General features: G+C 40.9%; 1 protein-coding gene across 2 annotated transcripts in view; it reads left to right on the forward strand.

Moving 5' to 3' along the window:
• Nucleotides 1-19,881, forward strand: part of GALNT10 (polypeptide N-acetylgalactosaminyltransferase 10) — a 39,476-nt gene that overhangs the window by 11,474 nt on the left and 8,121 nt on the right. The window contains exons 2-8 of one of the 2 annotated variants that reach the window (XM_071759042.1): nt 2,350-2,408; nt 6,194-6,379; nt 7,984-8,167; nt 9,021-9,138; nt 16,682-16,789; nt 18,573-18,794; nt 19,572-19,688. In XM_071759042.1, coding sequence (XP_071615143.1) covers nt 2,363-2,408; nt 6,194-6,379; nt 7,984-8,167; nt 9,021-9,138; nt 16,682-16,789; nt 18,573-18,794; nt 19,572-19,688 — 981 coding nt within the window. In that variant the 5' untranslated portion in view covers nt 2,350-2,362. The remainder of the gene's footprint in view (nt 1-2,349; nt 2,409-6,193; nt 6,380-7,983; nt 8,168-9,020; nt 9,139-16,681; nt 16,790-18,572; nt 18,795-19,571; nt 19,689-19,881) is intronic. The other variant, XM_071759040.1, reaches the window with a different exon arrangement.

The raw sequence follows: 19,881 nt of genomic DNA on the forward strand, positions 1-19,881 counted from the left end.
ACCATCCTGTGTATCCCCATATTAAAAGGATATCTGAAACCTGCATTGTTCAGTTAGACAATGGTTGGAAAGAATTAAAAATATATCCTCTAGTGTTTTAAGGGAGCTGAGAGCCCATTTTTGTTTACTTCAGCTTTTTTAATTAGCTACCCAGTTTACTTTTCATCATCTTGTATTTATTACTTCATGATCAGTTGCTATGTCTGAAGGATTTTTCTAGAAAGGAGATGAGGTGGCTTAAAAGGTTCAGTTTACTATGACCTCTTTCTAAGATAATTATTATGTAGCAATGGATGTCTGGCAAACCCAAGTTTAAAAAAATAATTGAGGAGCATAGTTTCCATTACAGCTCATTAAATAAATCTAACTGCATGGCTTGCTACTAAGAAACCCTACACATGTAGCTTGTATTATTAGTGGAAGTTTGCAGGAAAACAGCTTTTAATTTTTTTCTCCTCACCTTGAAGTACATGTCCTCATCTGCTAGGAGTAAAAAATCTAAATATCTGCCAGCTGCAGTGCAAATCAGCATTTTAATGCTTTACAGCTGCTTCTCTATAGAAGTTAATTAGAAATGTGATTCAAACACCCTCTGCCAGTACTTGTATATGATGTCTATTATTGGTAATCATAATTTCTGCTATTTAAGTATGCATTTTGGGTGGTATTAAGAAAGCAGATGTTCCTACATAGGGACTTTGATAAAGGTGGAAACTTCTTCACTTTGAAAAAAAATTGGAATGTAATCCTACTGCAATTTAAAAATAAAAGTAGATAATCAAAGCCACATTTCTTTCTTGTGTAGTTTTAATTTCAGTGATATTTTCTTAGTAAAGAAATACCACACTCATTTTCACTCTAGGATCTATTTTTAAGTGTTATGAGGACTAGTTTCCTATTACCAGTAAGTCAAGTATATGGTGATGTCTTGATTGGAACGTGGTGGACAACCATGCTGAACAGTGGAAGTCAAAGCTCAAAAAATAAAAGCAGAGCACCTTCAGCTACCAAGTAGCTGTGCCCTATCAAGTCTTCCCTCTGTCATCCAACTCAAGTGAATGTCAGGTGAGAACAGGATTGTCCATGAGATGGTTTGGCTTTGTTATCAGCAATCCTGGATTTGTGCTTCAGGATTTGAGAGATAAATTGACCTTCCTGGCTGATGTCAGTAACTTAAACTAATAGTTAAATTTCTTGCCAATAAAATAAACAAGAGCATTTGGAACTGATTGTGAAGAGGTGTAGAAGAAAAGAGTAAAGTGTGAGCTTGTAAAATATACTTCTGACATGTCAAAGTTTGTTACTTCCACAATTTTTATGTCTAATACAAAAAGTGGAGTTTAAAATGTGCAGGATTCTGAACCAGTCTGGTGTGCATGTTGGCCTCAGACTGCTGGAAGTGGTGATGCCATTGGTGTGATGGATTGTCTGAAATGTTTTGCCATGTTTTTCTTGCTCATACAGCAGGACTGTAGATATTCTTTCAGTTAAACAACTGGATAATCAAAACCACTTATTTGGCCTTCAGATGAGGGCATAGATTCCCTGGTTTGTAGGCAGTATTTGGGACAGTAATGCCCTTCCTGCTTGTCACCATGGCTACATCAAACTTGAGCTGAATATTAAGTGTGCTGCAAGGAGTTCACTTCTGTTTCAGCTGCTACAAAGGCAACATAGGCCAAAAACTGCAGCTCTCTGGTTTGTATGTCAGCAAAATATTCTCTCTGATGTTAAAAGCAATTAACAAGGAAATGACCAAGAATCACCAAATCACCTCTTTAAATCAAATGCAGTCAAGAGAAGAGGGGAAAAAACACTAAGTGGATGCTTTAGTCTTGATACATATTTAATGAAATGGGAAGGGAGAAGAGTAAACTAATGAGAAGGACTGTTCCCCTGAGAAAGATGGGCTACAGCACAGGAGGAAAAACTGATATTGTGAGTTGGCCAGGGAGTCTTTATGCAGGAGTTAAGAACTGATGCATACACCACAGGTTGGCTTCACTGCTTTTATGAATAAAAAGTGCTTAAACCTTGCAGCGTGAGTAATGATAAGTAAATGGATTTTTCTGAATTCCCCCAGGAAGAAACAATTGGAATAGACTTCCTTTACAAATGAAACTTTTCTGAGAGATTAAGAAATTATGCTGTAGGTAAAATGATTACTCAGTATGTATTTACTTGTTTAGGAATGCATCCTACTAAACTTTCCCTGGGATTTATGTGTATTTATATGCTGATGCCAATAAATGTGAATTTTCTGATTTTAAGGCTGCACCTTTGTTTCAGTATTCAATCCTACTATCTCCTGAAAGCCATAACTGAGCAAGGTTTGTATGTCTTCTATAGGGTGAAGGAATGTATGAGTAAATTCCCTTGGCAAATTCAGGAAGTAATGGATGATACAGGTAAGAGAGCAGAAGTTTTTGCACTTGAGTTTATTGGAGAACACAGCCCAGGCTTGCACAGGTGGTTTTTGCCCCAGCAGCTTGCAGTCTGCTTTATTTCTTAGGGTCCCACTTTTGTGCACTTCGTTGTATCTAAAATGGAAGCCTTGTTTTAAAACATTTAGAAAAAGAACAAAGTCAATAATATTTCCAGAAACCTAGCTCTTTTAATCTTTGTTACAATCTAAGCAGTGACTCCTGGTATATTAGCAAATAAAGAAGTGCACTTTCAGCTATTGTCATGCACAGAAACTCTTCCCCCTCTCCCCCCCATTGTTTGTAAAAATGTGCTGAGGTCCAACACTGATAAAGAACAGGCAGTGAAACTGCCTTCTTTCCACCATAAGTAGTTTCCCCCTCCTCACAGAAGTGTAACTAGTGAAGAAGCAGATAATAATTTTCTCCCTTTCCAGGCCTTTGCTTTTAGAAGATTCAGCTTGGAAGGCTGTGATCCGCTTAATCAGTTTCCTATTACTGGGACTGGTGTTCAGAGTGAATTTCATTATATCAGTTTATTATCTTACCAACCAACCTCAGTAATCAGAGGGTGAGAACACTGAAAGAAAATGAAAACTAGTGTAAGTGCTGCCTGTTTAGATAACAGCACATTTTGCTCTTCAAAAGTATTGCTCATCTGCACAAAAAACAGGGAGAGCAGTTAATTTGAATGATGTGGAGCTTTCTGTTTCAGGGAGGCCTGGCTTGCACATGGTGAGAGATTCTGGAGAAGCATAATTCATTCTTAAATTGTTAAACAGCATGTTAGGGCCAAATATCTTAATGATGATGAATGGATTGATTTGTAATCTTAAGCATTTCTGTGTGTGGAAGGGTGGGGATGGGAGGCTGAGATAACCTGTAAACCAATGACAGGTTAACAGTTGCACTTCAGGTTTTGGTGGTTGGAAACTATCTCTGTCTGCTTAAAAAAGGAATTCTACAGATCCTCCAGTCCTTTCCTATGCCCTGCTACAAGTTTTCTTGCCATGCTACAAGTGGTCACCAGACTAATGGCATCTGAGGACAGCTGTAAGCAGGGCTGCTGCTGAAACCTGTTACCTTCACCCAGGGTTATTTTACAGCTCATAATAAAGAAAGCAGTAGTTCCTGACTGCTTCTGCTAATGTATACACTGTATATCAAGTTTATTGCAAAGTCTTGTAGCAAGCTACCAGCCTGATTTTTTCATCTGCAGATAATCTTGCTCTCATTTATATGGTTGGGCTGTGTTACTTTGCCCAGCGTAGGCACAGCCATTGGAATCCATCCAGGTCACCTAACAACTTTCATTAAAGAAAATTGCCCTTGTAATAAAAATTACTTGGTGTGACAAGATTCTGTAATATATTTTTTTAGAGTCTCATAAAATTTTATAGCAGTTAATGCCTCTTGTTTGTTTTGTTTTGTTGGTTGTTTTTTTTCTTTTAAAAGCAAAAATTGACTTAATTGTGACAATATTTGTAACAGAAAGAAATATTTTCTACCTGAGTGTCTAGAGGCCAGACTGGGGGACGGGAGTAGCTCAGGGATAAGGAAATAAGAAAACCTTGTGTTTGGAAAGAACATTTTGTTGTGGTTTGTATTTCTTTTGTGAGGTTGCTTGAAAGTCTGTGACTCTTCAGTAAGGGCAAACAGATGCAATAAAGACTTCTCACTTGCAGTTCATGTTACAGAAGTCTAAATCTTTAAAATACTGTGATCAATCACGGACTTTTCTGCAGTAATTGGGAGCACTGTACCTGAGCATGATCTCTCCTTGCTCTAAGGAAATACTCATGTATATCTTACCTTGGGTGTTGATTAAGTAGAGTGTACCTCTTGGTACAAGCTTGTATATGCTTGAAGTGATGATTGTTTGTTCTCTTTTCTGATAAACTAATCCTTTGTGATAAATTAAAAATTATAAGGGGTGAGCTAGCTGTGATGTTAAACAGTAGTGGCTGCTTTTTTTTTCTTTTCCTTTCTTTTTAAGTCTAACCACTGCCTCAGGAGGAAGGCAGCTGCACTAATAATGTATCTATTCTCTATGGAAGGCCCCTATTTGAAATATCTGTAATTGAGTGGACAAAATTTCTGGTTGCTTGAGAGGATCTATTCAGAAAAGAGTTGAAAAGGATGAGGGGAAAGTGAAAAGTGTGCTAGACAGCAAGAAGTACTAAGGGCTCTGTTGAGCAGGGAAACCTACATAGCTATTGTGGGACAATTAAAGTTGTCAGGCAAAACACTAAAATGTTAAATAGAGCTTTGAAAAGGGCAAAGAGCTTGCTAGGAATACTTTAAAAGCAAAGAAGCTGATAGGGGTGATCTTTGAAGAATAACAGGTGATGGCTGCTTCAAAAAGAAGGTACAGAATGTGTGTTAGTCACAGGAATTTGAAGCACCTTTTTCCTCCGGTAGCTAAAACCCTGAAGCACAATTGCTGGATTGGCACCATGGAGGAGAGCTTATAACTTAGTTTCTTTTATTTGCCCCTTTGCTCTTTTTAAGAGAAAATTCCAATACCCAGCTTCCCTGGTGCCCTGTTCAGGGTTCTTCCACACAGTCTGCTTTTCATCCCTCTCCTTTCATGCCTGCTTTGGAAGCCAAGGAAAACTGCTGTATGGATGGAATGGATGTGTTCCCTGTAGTCAAAGCAAATAAACCTGTGAGATTATTTGTAATGGAATGATTGCTACTACCCAAGTTTTGTTATGTCAGATTTTAAGATTAGCTAATTACTTAGATTTGACAAACCAGCTTGTGCCTAGCAAGGGTTATTTCCTCAATCAGTTGCTGATGGAAGCTGATAGTGTGGTGCATTAATGAGCAGTTCCTGGCACACTCTGAATGGGGTTTGCTGTCAACTAAGTCAAAACTTCAGATGCCTAAAGATCTACCCATTAGTGATGATTAGGCTGGTGTCAGCTAGTAGCCTATTTTTAGGTTTTTCTTTGGTGCTTCACTCTTTGATGTAAAGACAGCTGTGTGCCCCTCACTCTTTATGTAGACCAAGCTTTTTATTTCCACATCTAAACAAGCTGTCCATTGTTTTGATCACTCAGTGATCCTTTTCTGCTGCTCTTCTGTTTGAATCCTTGTTAATTGTGGTGACTGCAAATGTCTGTGCTAATTCAGATGTGGCTTCAGTCTATATTCAGTAGCAAAAATATTTCCATATTTAAATGCAAATATCTCCTTTGATAAGCATTCAAATAGCCACCCAAATATATACAGTGGCTATGTTTGCCTTGTCAGCTTGCTAGGCTGTTTGCTGGGTTTTATTTATGCATGCATGGTTGGTTTTTTCTGTGTTTTGAAGAAAGAAAATGCAACTTAAATGTACTGGGTGCAGTTTACTTTTGAAGGTAAATTATCTTGTGTCTCTTCCAAGCTTCACTGGTTTTCCAAAAAGATGTTTGAGAGCACCTACTCGAGTGAAGTTCTCTCACACTTTAGCCTGCCTTTTTATTCCTTTTCTTCTTACTCTGCTCCTTGCTTTATCCTGCACTCTTCCACCTTTTCACAGTTCCCCCCCACCCCTTTCTTTTTTTTCTTATTGTTCCTAAGGTTTTGGAACATCTTCAGAAGCCTTGATTAAGCAATAATGTTTAAACCCTGAATTCAAAATAAATCATTCTTTCTTTTTTCCCTGTTGCCGCATTTGTTAACTGTTAGGCCAAACTTCCAAAGAAATCTCCCGGTAATCAAGGAGCTGAATTTTTAAGAAATTATTTGTTACAGTGTTGAAATTTCTCATTTTCATACAGAACACCTGAAGAAACGCCTGGAAGATTATATGGCCCAGTTCCCAAATGTAAGAATCCTCCGAACCAAAAAGAGAGAAGGGCTGATAAGGACTCGAATGCTTGGGGCTTCTGTGGCCATAGGGGACGTCATCACCTTCTTGGATTCCCACTGTGAGGCCAATGTGAACTGGCTGCCACCTCTGTTAGGTAAGCTTGGTGGTGCTGGACGTGGCTGGAGCCTGACCTGCTAGAGAGCTGGCAACAGATGTTGGTCTTGGATCAATTTTATTTCGCCCCTGCTGCTTTCCCCTCATGCTGTTAGTGGACAGAAGAAAGATGAAATGCCTTAAAAGAGAAAACAAACAAAGCGAACAAAAACCCCCAAAATAACCAGCTGGAAGACTCAGGTGAATCGTTGTCAACTTCTAGCCTTTAATACAGGATTTTTTCAGTTCTAGAGGACTTCGCTGTAAAATAAACCCTATCATACTCTTTGCTTAATTAAAGAGCAGAGATAATATTCTTCTCTTTCCTCACTAAATTTAATTTTACATAATTTAGAGCTTGCTAGAAGAGTAAACGATTGTATAGTTCAACAGCTGCAGAGAGGAATGGCTTTATGATACAGGAAATATCTTTATAGTTTTTAGTGATTTTAGGGTTTTTTTCCTCCTACATAGCTATATTTAACTTTATAGTCTGCAAGCCTGTGGAAAATACTGCTTATGAATGACAGCTGCTGGTGTTTATTAGCAGAATATGTGTAGCCCTTTCCAAGGCAATGCTTTGTCTTTAAATGGACATCAGTTTTACAGTGTCAGTTCTTGTCAAGGATAATTAAGTTAAAGGGGCAGTGCCTTCTGTTTCTGATACCTGTACCTCTGGCTGGTACCAAACTCTTACCAACCCTATCACAAGTGAACAACCTGTCAAAGCTCTCTATGAGATGTCTCTGTTGGATAAACTGTGGCAGCAATAATTAAGTGGATATTTAAGAAAATCTAGTTAGTTTTTTCAGCAGGATTCTTGCATGGTAATACTGTTGCTTTCACTACAGTTTGTATCTGGAAAAAGTGTAAAACCATTTACAGCTTCATGAGCCCCAGGGAGGGAGGACAGAATTAGCTCAAATGCCATTTAAATGAGAACACCTGGGGTGTGCTTTAATTTTAAAGCATAGGTTCTTTTAGACATGCATTGGGAGCTGAAGTGTCATTTGTCACCTCTGCTCTGAAAATTAACATTGAACAAGAGACTGTCTCAGTAATAAAGTATTAAAGAAGTTCCAGATGTTTATGCAGGAATTAATCCTGTCTTTCTTCCATCCAAAAATACAAATGCTGAAGGGAGGAGGTACATTTGAATTTCTTGACCCTGCTGAGAGTAGTTATGCCATTAGTCTGCCTCGCTTCCTGCCAGATTCTGGCATAGCAATTAAAGCTCAGTGGTACAATGGGTTATGGCTCTGGCTTTCAATCAGTGCAGAGCAGGTTCACATCTCGGTCACTTCTTAAGGTGAGGACTGTTCACTAAGTGCAGGATTGTCTGGTTGTGTCTTTATTCTGCCTCTGTGTGACAGTCACTTTAGCATGAATGTCTTTTTTTAAAATCTCAATAGTTAGAGCTTAAATATCTGTATTGCACAAATATGAGAGAAATTTGTATGAATTAGAGCATCTGCCCAAAGAATAGTAAGAGGAATAAAGCTGTGTCACTCTTCACAACTTGATATTTTGATCCTCTCTTTGATATTTTCATGGTCAAGAGAACCAACTGGTGCAGGGTTTCTAACGTGTTTCTCCAACCTTCAGATCGCATTGCCCGAAACCGCAAGACCATTGTTTGCCCTATGATTGATGTTATTGATCACGACCACTTTGGATATGAGACTCAGGCTGGAGATGCAATGAGAGGTGCATTTGACTGGGAGATGTATTACAAGAGGATCCCTATTCCTCCTGAGTTACAGAAACTTGATCCCAGTGATCCTTTTGAGTAAGTTACTGAAATGTAGTGCGGTAAGAGCCAGCTAAGAAAACTTCCTGTTACTTGGGTTGGTTTTAGACATCAGTTGGAAGCTGGTATTAAGCAACTTGCTTTTTGGCAACTGTTTGCTTTGTTGGTTTAAAATGCATTTTGTAGTAGTTGTGAACGCTCCCCTTTTTGTTGCTATTTTTTGCCACCATAATTCTTGCAGAAGTTAACATTATACTGTGTAACATTTAATGTCATTTATTACTGAGATCTTTCAAACATAACTTAGTATCCCTAATGCTTTGCCAAAACCAACTAGCCAATGGCAGCTTATATGTCGTTCCCAGGTGTGGAAGGGGAACAAAACCCAGCTAAATTAAATACAGCAGTTTTGATAAGTGCATTGCAGAAGTAAATCTGCAATGAAGTTATGTTTTGTTGCTGCTGGGCTTGCCAGCATTGAGACAGTTCTGCAGTCCTTTGTACTTCTGCAGTGTTCCAGAAAACCCCAACAAAAAACCCTTTTAGGTCAAAGCTTAATGACCTGATCATGCTACTGAAACAGCACCTCATGTGCTGCATGGGGGTCCCTCTGAGAGAAGTTATGTCTGTCACCTGCTGGGGAACACTTTTGCCTGTTTGGACAAGGGGCATTGACTGGTTCTGAAGGGAGCCCAGTCTGGTCCTCATTTGCAAGTGGGAAGTTAGTAGGTAATGGAAAAGCAACTGTTTGATGCTCCAACAATGCTGCAGAGGCACCAGGAATACTGGCTGGTGGAAATGTGTTTCAACTCTTTCTTCGTTTTTTACATGTTTAGCTAGAGATCTGTATCATTGAATGTGTTTGTAATATGGAGTCTGGTTTTTCCTTAAGGTCTCCTGTAATGGCTGGAGGACTGTTTGCAGTCGATAGAAAGTGGTTCTGGGAGCTGGGAGGGTATGATGCAGGTCTGGAGATATGGGGAGGAGAGCAGTATGAAATATCCTTTAAGGTGAGCTACGTTCTCTGGAAATTACTTCTGTTTTGAAAAGTAAGAATTTTTCCAAGGCACAGAATGTGAATGATCTATCTTGTCCTTGCTTTTGCGTGTGACTGAAGGTGAAAGAGCTGGCAGTAGTAAGATAGTGCACAGAAGAAGCAGCGATGATGTGCCCAGTCATTTGTGAGGGTCAGTTTTGGAGCATGATTAGCTGGGGAGTCCCCTGTTCTGTGGTCACAGCTTCAGATGCATGTGCTCTTCTCAGCAAGGGTAAGTGGAGCTTGCTCTCACTGTAAGGCTTCTTAGTACTTTGGCAAGGTGATTGAACACTCTCATTCAGGGAAGGAGGATTCAGGTGCCTCAGTGTCTGCCCAGTTGAGTACCTCAGTCCTGAGCTTGAGTTCCCAGAGGTGGGAGTAACTTACTGTCTACAGTCAATTCATTTGACTCTTGGCTGCAAGGAAGTGAGACTATTAATTACCCTGTAAGAAATGTTCAACAATTGGAATAATAATGCTGTTGCTGGCAATGACTCCAGATCATTGTCTGGCTTGGGGACAGTTCTGTTACTTACTGATTGACCAAACTGTTGAGTTGAGGGCTTTCAAATGTTAGCCAGCAGGCCAAAAGTGCAGTAACAAGACACTGTGAGCCACGAAGACTGCTAGTATCTGTGTTGTCTTGCAATATGGCACTCTGAAATTCATTCTTTGAAACCCAGTGTAATCCTTTCCATAGCCTGGAGCAAGCAGAGTAAAGATTTTTCTGTTCAACTTTGTTTGGGTCACCGTGTGGTTGAATATGTATAATCTTATGGGTGTCTGGATGCCACTGAACTAAGGTAGTTGACCTTAGTACAGGAGATAGTGGTGCTAACATAGTGCACAGCTTAGCTTCTGCAGCTAAGCTTCATCTGTCCCCTGGGGAACAAGTCATGGCTGATCTCTTACAAAAGATTCCTAAATCTCTGTGCCTCTGTGCAATTCAAAGGCAAAGCAAACCCTATTCAGAAGGTTGTATTACCATACATACATACCATGTACTACTGTACAGCAAACAATGCAAAAAAAGACAGTGCTTTCAAGACTATGTCTCTTCTTCCATTGTTTGTTCACAAAAAAAAACAACAACCCTAAGTAATAAAGTCACATTGGAGGTCCCTTGTCCTGTGTAATGGAAGGAGGAGGGGAGGGATGGGGTGGGGGGCACCCTCTTTGAAGCTGTCATTACTGTTAGAGACCATTTTTTTTGTTGTTGTGTTGCATGTAATGAAATTGTGTAGCAGTTATTCTCTGTGGGGGGCAGTGGCATTATTCATCCTCTTTTCCTTGGCCCTTTTTGAAAATCCTGGTTTCCAAGAGCGATGACAGTGGCTGGACAAGCCCTTTGTCTCTAATGCCCCAGCAGACAGTCACACTGCCTGATCTGCAGGAAATAAGACTGCTACATTCATCTGTTTGCTTATCCTCTCTGAAACACACTGTTTTATTTCAGCCCAGAGATGGTAATTTATGGAGGGATAAATTTGCTTTAATTAATCTCTGCAAAGACCCCCTTTTTCTTTTCATTGTGCAACAGAAAGATGAAGTTTTAACTGAAAGGGGCCCAGTGTATTTTCTGAAATTAAGATAAATTGATACATTCATCTGTGGCTGACACGTTTAATAATTCTGCTGGAATTGCAAGAATAGAAGGTTTGTTCGTAGAATTTATGAAGCTGTGACATTTCCTGGAGAGCTTAGAGCTGTGTTTTTACCTCTAGAAGCAGACTGAGATTTTGTAGGTAAAGGGCCATTGTCATGCAATTTAAAGCTCTGGTTTTAGGCATGGGGTACCTGCTTTCACATTATTTATGACCTAATGGGAATTCAGATTCTAAGTGTGCCAAATTTACAGCCCAGCTTTAGCAAAGAATCCATTCCTGTGCCTGGGAGTAGTGGGTGCAGGTACTCTTTTTGTACCACTGATATTAGGTCAATTATATCAGATCTGGCCCTCTTGAGCCTCACTGGGAACAGATTTTTTTTTTCCTTCCCTTAAGCATATTCTTTTGGCCATAAATGGACTGTGCTTTACAGGGGGGTTTTTTGCCTTCATTTGAAAATCCATGGTTCTGTTGCTGAGAAACTGGAAATAAACAAGTTTATTTAGGAGCCTCTTGCCTTTCTGTTTTGAAATCATACTTATTTCTTTCAGCAGCTGCTCTGCTTCCATCTGAGAAGAAACTTTCAGGCTGAAAGCAAGCTAACAGAGAAACTATCAGTGTTTAGCACCTCAGAAAGCACTTAGCCAGAGGATGGATCAAGCTATTTTTATTGCCTTTCTCCTTGTATGAAATGTATTCACCAAACATCAATAGAAAACACTGTGTGCTGGAGGGACAAAAGAATTTAAATGAACTCTAAATGAGAAACAAAATTTCCAACCCTGAGTGCTGGTTGGTAGTTTTTTGGGTCTTATACATCCCTCAAAAAAGAAATGACTATGTTAGAAATGAAGGAGTTGGTTTATCCGTTCCATATCCAGGCAGACAACACACATTTCTTCCTTCTCTTTATTTGTATTCCCAGAATAGCTCGGTGTCTATAAACCAATACTTCTACAGGACAGGGGTCTTCCAGTTCCAGGTCATCTTCCTCTTGCAGTCTTGAATTTTAGTTGCAGGCATTACCCTTGCTCAAATAAGCCTCATTTGTTTAACGAACCCTGTTTGCAGGGTGCTCCAGGCAAACTGCTCTGCAGATGTGTATGGCATAAAAACCATTCCCCTCCATCTCAGTGGATTACCAAGTGTTGACCTTTGAGTACATTCCTGTACTTTGGAGGAAGGGGATATATACAAGCACACACAGCTAATTCTGTGCAGCACTTCTTACCTTTCCTTTCTGATGCCCCTAGCTCTATAGTTGTAATTTCTCTGTTCATTGGACTTCATTGAGTTTTGGTTTGTTTCTTTTGCTTTTTGAAAGTCACTTTCATACTTCTCCTCTTTTAGAGTTTTTCCTGATCTTTTGTGTCTTTCTGTAATGATAGGAACAAAACTGAATACTTTACCTGAAGTGACAATATACCTTTTCTCATCTAAACACAACTTAATAACTCTGATTTTCTGAATGCTCCTGCATACTCAGCTAATACCTATATTCTGTTGTCTACATATCCACTTCATTTTCTTTGGGATTGATGTATTTAATTTGGAGCAGTATATGGAGAATTTAAACTGTTCCTTTCTGCAAATACTACTTTGTGCAGCACTTACCTATGCTCAGTTTTGGTTTGGTTTTTGGTGCTTAGTTCTAAAGCTCTCAGCTGCAGTATGGGGTGAGTTCTTCCTTCCTTCCTGTCTGGTGATGCAGACATCAGTTTCAGACCATTGACTTGAATTTTTGGCCTCTCTTCACCCTGTGTGCTTGGTTCAGGTTCCAGAGTAGCCTCCTACAAAGCAGCAGCTGGAAAGTGGACTCTTCCACCCTCAGAAATGTGATTATTGTAAAGTGCTATCATTACTCTAAAATGCTCCAGAGGGTAAGGAGGAGCTGTGCTGTTGTGTGTTGGGTGAGAGAAGTCATTGTGCAAACACAGATCCCAGTGCCTTTTGAGCTACTTTAATATTTTATAGAACAGCAAATCACAGCTGGAAAGCAGCTGATGCTTACAATACAGAGGATTATGATTTTCCTGAATTATTGGCTGCCCTTGCTTTCATCCTCTCACCTACCCTCTTATGCAGAGAAACCCCCTTGACTTATCCACTGTGTCCTTTTCTTCCCACCTTTCAGCATGTGCTAAAACAACCAGCCAGCTTCTCTCCCTTGGTCTGTCCAGTGGTCTTTATTTCTGTTGTGGCTTGCAGAAGCAGCTTTCTTTTCAGGGCTGGGCTCTTTTCCTTTGTGTCCTTTCCCTCTCTTGGGAAGCATTGGCTCATCATAGTGCAGTCTTTGGAAACCATAAACCTTGTATACCCAAATAATTTGTGTTCACACACTGACTACTACACTATTGTATTGTGTGTCTGAGAGGTTCAACTGTCTTATGTGACATTGCTTTCTGAAATAGCAGGAGGGGAATTGGATCAGTATAACATTCCCATGCAGAGAATAGGTGGCATATTATCTTGTGCTTTCATAGCATAGTAGCAGAGTCAAAGGCTCTTGAGTCACATTATGAACATGGAGTTACAGCTCTCCAGGCTACAGAGAAGATGGAAGTAATATCACTGGTGTTGTTATTCTACTTGCCTTGTAATATGGTGGGTTTTATTAGGGTGAGATTGTGGCCTTAGAGAAATCTGCTGCTTATGCCCATTGACCTCAGTGTAGCCAAGTTTTCTTTTAATTCTAGCAGATGTGTCAGCTGCTAGATTCCTAGCTCAAAATGTAGAAGGATAAAATTTTGCCTGAGGAGTAAGAGAAATTTCCTGGTCTTTCCTAATGAGATCTGATCAGATCATTGTATAAAGCACTGCCTGCCTGCCTGTCCAGCTTTAATTCTTGTTCTTATGGCATTCTGGTAAATGGCTGATTGAAATTAAGCACCTCAAGTTCAGGCTTTGATGTTTACTGTCATGTCACCCAGGGAGATGAAGCACTATCTCACCTTTCTCTAAAACAACAGCAGGGAGAAGAAACTGGATTCCCTCACCTAAAGAGAACACAGTGACAGTGTCACTGTGAAGGGACAAGGTGCTGTCCCACAGAACAGCACTGTTTCAGCTGTTTGGCAGCACTGTATTTTTAGCAGTGTAAGTTCTGGTGTGTCATGCCCGTGGTCTGTAGCCTTGTTTAAAAACAACCTAATATTGCTAAACGTGTGGAAGCATTCCCTTGGCTAGCATGCAGCTATTTTGAGTTTATGTCACTGAGTTATTCCTTGACAGACCCTTGGATGTGATTAACCTGACCTTTAGCTCTAGCTTTCTAGTGCTTTTGTTAGCTGTGTTTTACCAATGCATGTCACGCTCTTCCCCTCTCCCCCTTCTTCCAGTTTTGTAGATAAGGACTGGTAATTGTCTTTATGGAGGTTGTAATGGGCTCTGTCACCACACAAAGCAGCTCACTAATAAAATAAATCAAAGCAGCAATGAATGAATGGAAAGCATGCTTTTAAAATTAGATTTGTTCTGCAAGTGCCATACTGTCACTTGCAGCATAAGATAATGTTAAAGAGGCACTGAGTTGGTAAAGTACCTTGAAAGGGTCACTGAGCTCTGCCAGTGGGAATGAGGAAGCTTTCCATTGCTTCCATGCAGCACTGGTTATTGAAGCATCATTTGGGAGTAAATACTTTAAGGCACGATTAGGAAAAGAGCATGTGAAACTGAGCTTAGATGTTTATTCAGTAACTCAGTTAAGTCGCTTTCCTCATATTATTACATGTGCCTATGTAATGTCATCTCTGCCTGGAGTCTTGTACCAGCTTGGAGCTCTTGGCCCAACATTTCACCAGTGCTGTGTAGCTTCCCATCCCCCCTGCCTCTCCAGTGTAGCACTGGGTAGGTAAGTGCTGTCTGCATTGCTGCCTCCCGAGCCCTGCAGTGCAGCAGCAGTGCTCTCTCTCCTCTCCAGCTGCATCCTGAGGGAAGTCATGTTTCCTGAGTTGTGCAGTCACAGCAGCCTGGCTGAAAGCCTTCCCTTAGGGATCAGGGGCAGGTGAGGCATCCTGTGGACAGGCAGCAAGGATAACAAGCTGGAGTTTGCTTGGATGCTTGTGTTGCACTGAAATGCAGCTGCTAATGGGGCTTTCTTGATGCAGCGTGCAGTGTGTAAGAACGTGAGTTGCTGAAGAGTCTGTGTGTCTGTGCAGCTGAGCTCTGGGCCTCTTCAACTGTTGCTGCACCTTTTTTATAGTTCCTAGATCTATAGATCTGTGGCAGTTCCTAGATCCTAGATCTGTGGCAGCTCTTACAGTCTTGTACAAACCATTTCTGTCATAGAAACACAAAATATCCCCAAATCCTTGTTTTCTCAGACCACCTGTTAATTTCCTAGCAGAGGAATTGCACTGTGGGTCTCTGCAGTGAAAAGCATAGTAGCTACCACATAAGAAGTATTTCTGATTCCACTGGGAACTTCACAGAAGCTGAGTGCTGGTTTTCCTTTTTAATCTTCATTTTTTCTGTATCAGCCTCTCAAGACACAGCAGGGACAAAAGGAATAAAATTCTGTGGAAGGACTGTTTGTCAACTTTCTTGTCTCTCTCACCCTAACGACATGTAATTAAGTACCCTGAACGTTAGAAGTTGCCTGTGAAAAATACTCCTCTAACTGAGAGCAACCAACCCCCATTAAGTTACACACAGTCAGCAAATGATGGTAATTATTAGGGCCAGCAGACAGAGCTGAAACTCCAGAGGACTTTAGTGTCAGAGCTAATAGTTATGCAGCAGCCTTAGCCAAATATTTCTCTTCGGAGCTAAGTATTTAATATTGTCACTGTAGAATATTAATGGAATTGCCTGCTATGTGTGAAGCTGTTGACTAAGCTCATTGTACAGTGAACTGTGGTGGCTCAAATTAGCCACAGTGAAGGGAGAGATCAAGAGCACTGCACCAGCCTGCAGCACCCGCAGGCTTTCTTTAATGCTACTGCCTCCAAGGCATTAACATAAGATCTGGGGACAAAATGAAGGGCAAGACAGTGTCATGCTTCAAGAATTCAGAAAGTTGTTTGTTTTGCATACTGAAGAATACTTTTTCTTTAAGTATTGATTATATATCTCCGGGAAGCACATAGGAATATATTTCTTAAGCCTAATGAGGTAGATTGGCTGTTTGGAAAAAAGATCTCCTTTGGTCTCTCTGGGACAAAAGTATTACATCTATGCTGTAAATAAGGAATAAATAAAGTTATTGCAGAGTGTTAGTGTGGAGTGAAATGTGGATATGGGAAAGGGATCTTCTGGGCCTAAGTAAGACATTAACCAAGCATCCTGGTAGCCTTCAACTAACAGTGTGTTCCAGTGATTTTCTGAGGGCTTTTCACCAGGCAGGGATTCCTACTTTATTGCAAGGCTGCAAAAGTCATGAGTGCATGTCAGCAATGAAGCCATATGACAGCAGTAATAACCTGGGGAAAAGGAGCAGTTTCTTCTCATTTCTAGAGCTTGAACAGGCTCATGAATTTCCTGTAGTGTTTCACATAACACATGACCTATAGGGATGCCCTCCCTTTTACAGCAACTTATACAGCCTACACCCAGGTTTTATACAGCAGTTCAGTTTAACTATTGTTGTAACAGCATATACCAATTTAAAGAATGCTGTGTGCTTTTCTTTGGGTACTTGGAATTTTTTTCTATTCTTTTCTCTAAAGAATGTGAAATTATTCTGTTTAGCCATTGGGCTTCACAGCACTTGTGCTAAATCAAGGCTTGCTGCATGGCTCTAATCAGGTAGTTACAGGATTTTAGACTAAGGCAAGGAGGGGAAGATATTTGGGAGAAGGTGTACTTTAAAAAAAAATATGAGTTCATCTTTTTCATTACTTCGAATTTTTTTATTTTATTTATTTTTCTCCACATAACCAAGAGTGAATCTTTATCTCTGCTGTCCCACAGGTATGGATGTGTGGGGGTCGCATGGAGGACATCCCTTGCTCCAGAGTTGGTCATATCTACAGAAAATATGTTCCATACAAGGTTCCAACAGGAGTAAGCCTGGCAAGAGTAAGTGGCAATGTCCCCATGACAGATGTCTGACTGCAATGTGACCATGCTATTGGCTCATCTTGCTCCCCATTGGGAGGCAAATGCTGGTTTTTTTATTTGTTTAGTGGTGAAACTGAGCAGTTTTGCAGTGGTGTGTATGTAACACAAAGGGAAGAGAGCCTGGGGGAGGTGCAGGCTGATGCAGGCAGCTGTCAAGGCTCCATTGGCCATTCTAGGTGTTGGGAAGAGGCTTTGCAATCAAGTCCTGGCTGTGGAATCACTAATAAAAACAAGATATGGCTTTATGTGTGTAATATCTCAGTCATTTATAGCTGTGCTCTCCATGAGCAGCAGGTTTCAGTGTAGTGATTGTGTTGTGGTGATTGAAAGAGCTCTTAGCTTCAAGCATCACAGACCACTAAATGGGCAAGCTTTAATTTTCCACTATGGAATGTCCTGTGCCATCTAATTTCTTATCTAGTGTCACCCAAGGAGGAGAAAGGGCTTTTGCCCGTCATGCCCTAGCATTCTCTAGTTAATTTCCACTTTGAGAAGGGATTGTATTGCCCTCTGGTGGGGGAAAAAAATCATAGAAGTAAGGCTGCAAAACTAAAAAGCACCAAAAAGTAGCCTCCTGTTCTGCAGTCTCAGGGCTTACACAGTGTTAAAATGTTTCCCAGTTGAATAGCATTGCCCTGGTTACAGGTTTGGATTTATTACTCAGCCCAGCAATGACCTGTCAGAGCAATAGAGTGCTCTCCTCTTTGTGCCATCTCTTCAGGAAGGAGTTATGTTTCTTTTGATTCAGTGTTGAGCTCTCTTGTACTCCCACAGTGCTGGAAGGAAATGGTGGACAAGTGTAGGAAAAGCTGTTTCTTGGCATCTAAGATCTTACAGTTGCCTTGAGATGAACACTTGGCTCTTGTGTGTAACTGGGTTTAGGGCAGGGTCAGCACACTGCCCATTCTTAACATCTTAATTTTGGGGGTCATAAAGGACCACCACTGCTGGGTCACTGATGTATTGACTGCACAAGGCATGGTACTGTTTGACACCGAGAATATACCTGATGCTGCCAAAGAACAGTCCAAGGTCCAACACTGAGTGTGTTGTGACAAGCAGCAGGGCCAGGATCTCAGGAGTGCAATGTTCATTGCTGTCTTAGAGTTACACAGTGGAATAAGCTTAACAGTGGTATGTGAAATATACTACTGCCAGCAAATAAACCCTTTACTTCTATTCTGACGTGTCATTACCTGAAAATTCCATATTTCTGCAGTATCTCGAAGTTTCTCTTAAACAGCTTTTTACTCAAGAAAAAAAGGAAAAATAGTGGCAAGAGAATATTGTGAACCAAAGCTTTCCAGAAGGGAATCCTGCAAATCCTATTCCTAGGTGGATATAAAAGATGCAATAAGAAGGGTTTAAGGAAGCAGCTTTCTGTCAGGGACCTTTGGATGTCCAGTGGTATTTACCAGCATCATATTCTGACTAGCTTATTTACAGAAAAAAACCCTCAACTTTTGATTACTGTTGTTTTTCTTCACCACAAGGAACTAGATATAACAGCCAAACACCAGGATTCTGTTTTAACCTCAGCTAAAAGTATCTTTCTAAAAGCCTAGAGAATAATAAAAATCATCTTCATCCTGAAGCTAGAGAGAGAGACTGGATGAGAATGAAAATCCTTTCTGATCAAAAACACCAGAGCTGCTCTGAATGCTAACATCAGTAGATTGTGCAGTGTGTTCTCAGATTTTTTTTCCACTCTCCTTCTCACCCGTGGCTGTTACCCACGCAGAACCTGAAGCGGGTGGCTGAGGTGTGGATGGATGAATATGCAGAGTACATTTACCAGCGCCGCCCGGAGTACCGGCACCTCTCTGCAGGGGACGTGGCTGCTCAGAAGGAGCTTCGCAACAGCCTCAATTGCAAAAGCTTCAAGTGGTTCATGAACGAGGTCGCCTGGGACTTGCCGAAGTTTTACCCCCCGGTGGAGCCTCCGGCAGCTGCCTGGGGAGAGGTAAATTTGTGCTCTGGAATCTGCAGTGAGCAAACAGGCTGCCACTTGGTTTTTTGAAGTTGTCTTATGTGTGTGCTCCACTACTGGTTTGCTCTGTGTAAGGTGGCAAATGTTTAAAGATCCTGCTTGATGTATTTCAAAGTCCAGAACTCATCTCCCATTATATTGGCCTGATAAAGAAGGCAAGTAGCAGCCAATTCTATTAGTGCAGAGCTACAGAGACAAGAGAGACTTGGCTTGTTCTGCATCTTGCATATTTAGTAGAAGGCAGAACATGCCAACAGGGAGGACCAGGGAGATGCAGCAGCTGAGCAATAGTGGAAATCTTTTATTTCCGAGGGGCTACACAGCTGTGTTGAGCCACTCTTCTCCTTAGCTTTCCCATCTGAAAGCCAGGAAAACCATCCATGGGTTTGGGTGGGGTTTTTTAGTTTTTTGGTTTGGTTTGGTTTTTTAAAGGGAAAAGTTCTGGGTAAAGAATCACCAGAGGAGTGAAGCTGTGGATTCTTACACATAACACTAAACATAGTGGGTTCTCCAGTTCTGTAGCTAATGAGTTTTTCTGTGTTCTGGAGGTTATTGTGCAGCTGGTGATGGGGCCCATTTTGAGTTCCTGTGCTTTCTTCTAGCTGTTATCTGCCAGCACAGAAATAGTTAAGTGAGGAATCTTAAAACTGTGTTTATTACAAATAGTGTGTCACTATTTGAGGCAATTTAAGTTTACTTTCCTGTCACTTGGTAAGAGTGGGAGGTTCAGTGACTAACGTGCTGTTTCAGATACGCAATGTGGGAACTGGGCTGTGTGTGGATACGAAGCACGGAGCCCTGGGATCCCCCCTGAGGCTGGAAAGCTGTGTGAAGGACAAAGGAGAGGCAGCATGGAATAACGTGCAGGTAAACAGTCCCTCTGATACATCATCATCCTCTAAATAAAGCTGGGGAGTGAAAAGTTACAGGAACAAATGCTTGAGAAGGAAGCTACTGCAGAGCTCTGCCAGGTGAACAGAGGATGCTCTGGACGTCAAGGCTTATTATGCTAATTAATGATACTTGATGGGCTTGTAGCAGGATGTGGCTTGTGCTTGTG

This window comes from Heliangelus exortis, chromosome 15 (assembly GCF_036169615.1).
Source record: "Heliangelus exortis chromosome 15, bHelExo1.hap1, whole genome shotgun sequence".
Lineage (NCBI taxonomy): Eukaryota > Metazoa > Chordata > Aves > Apodiformes > Trochilidae > Heliangelus > Heliangelus exortis.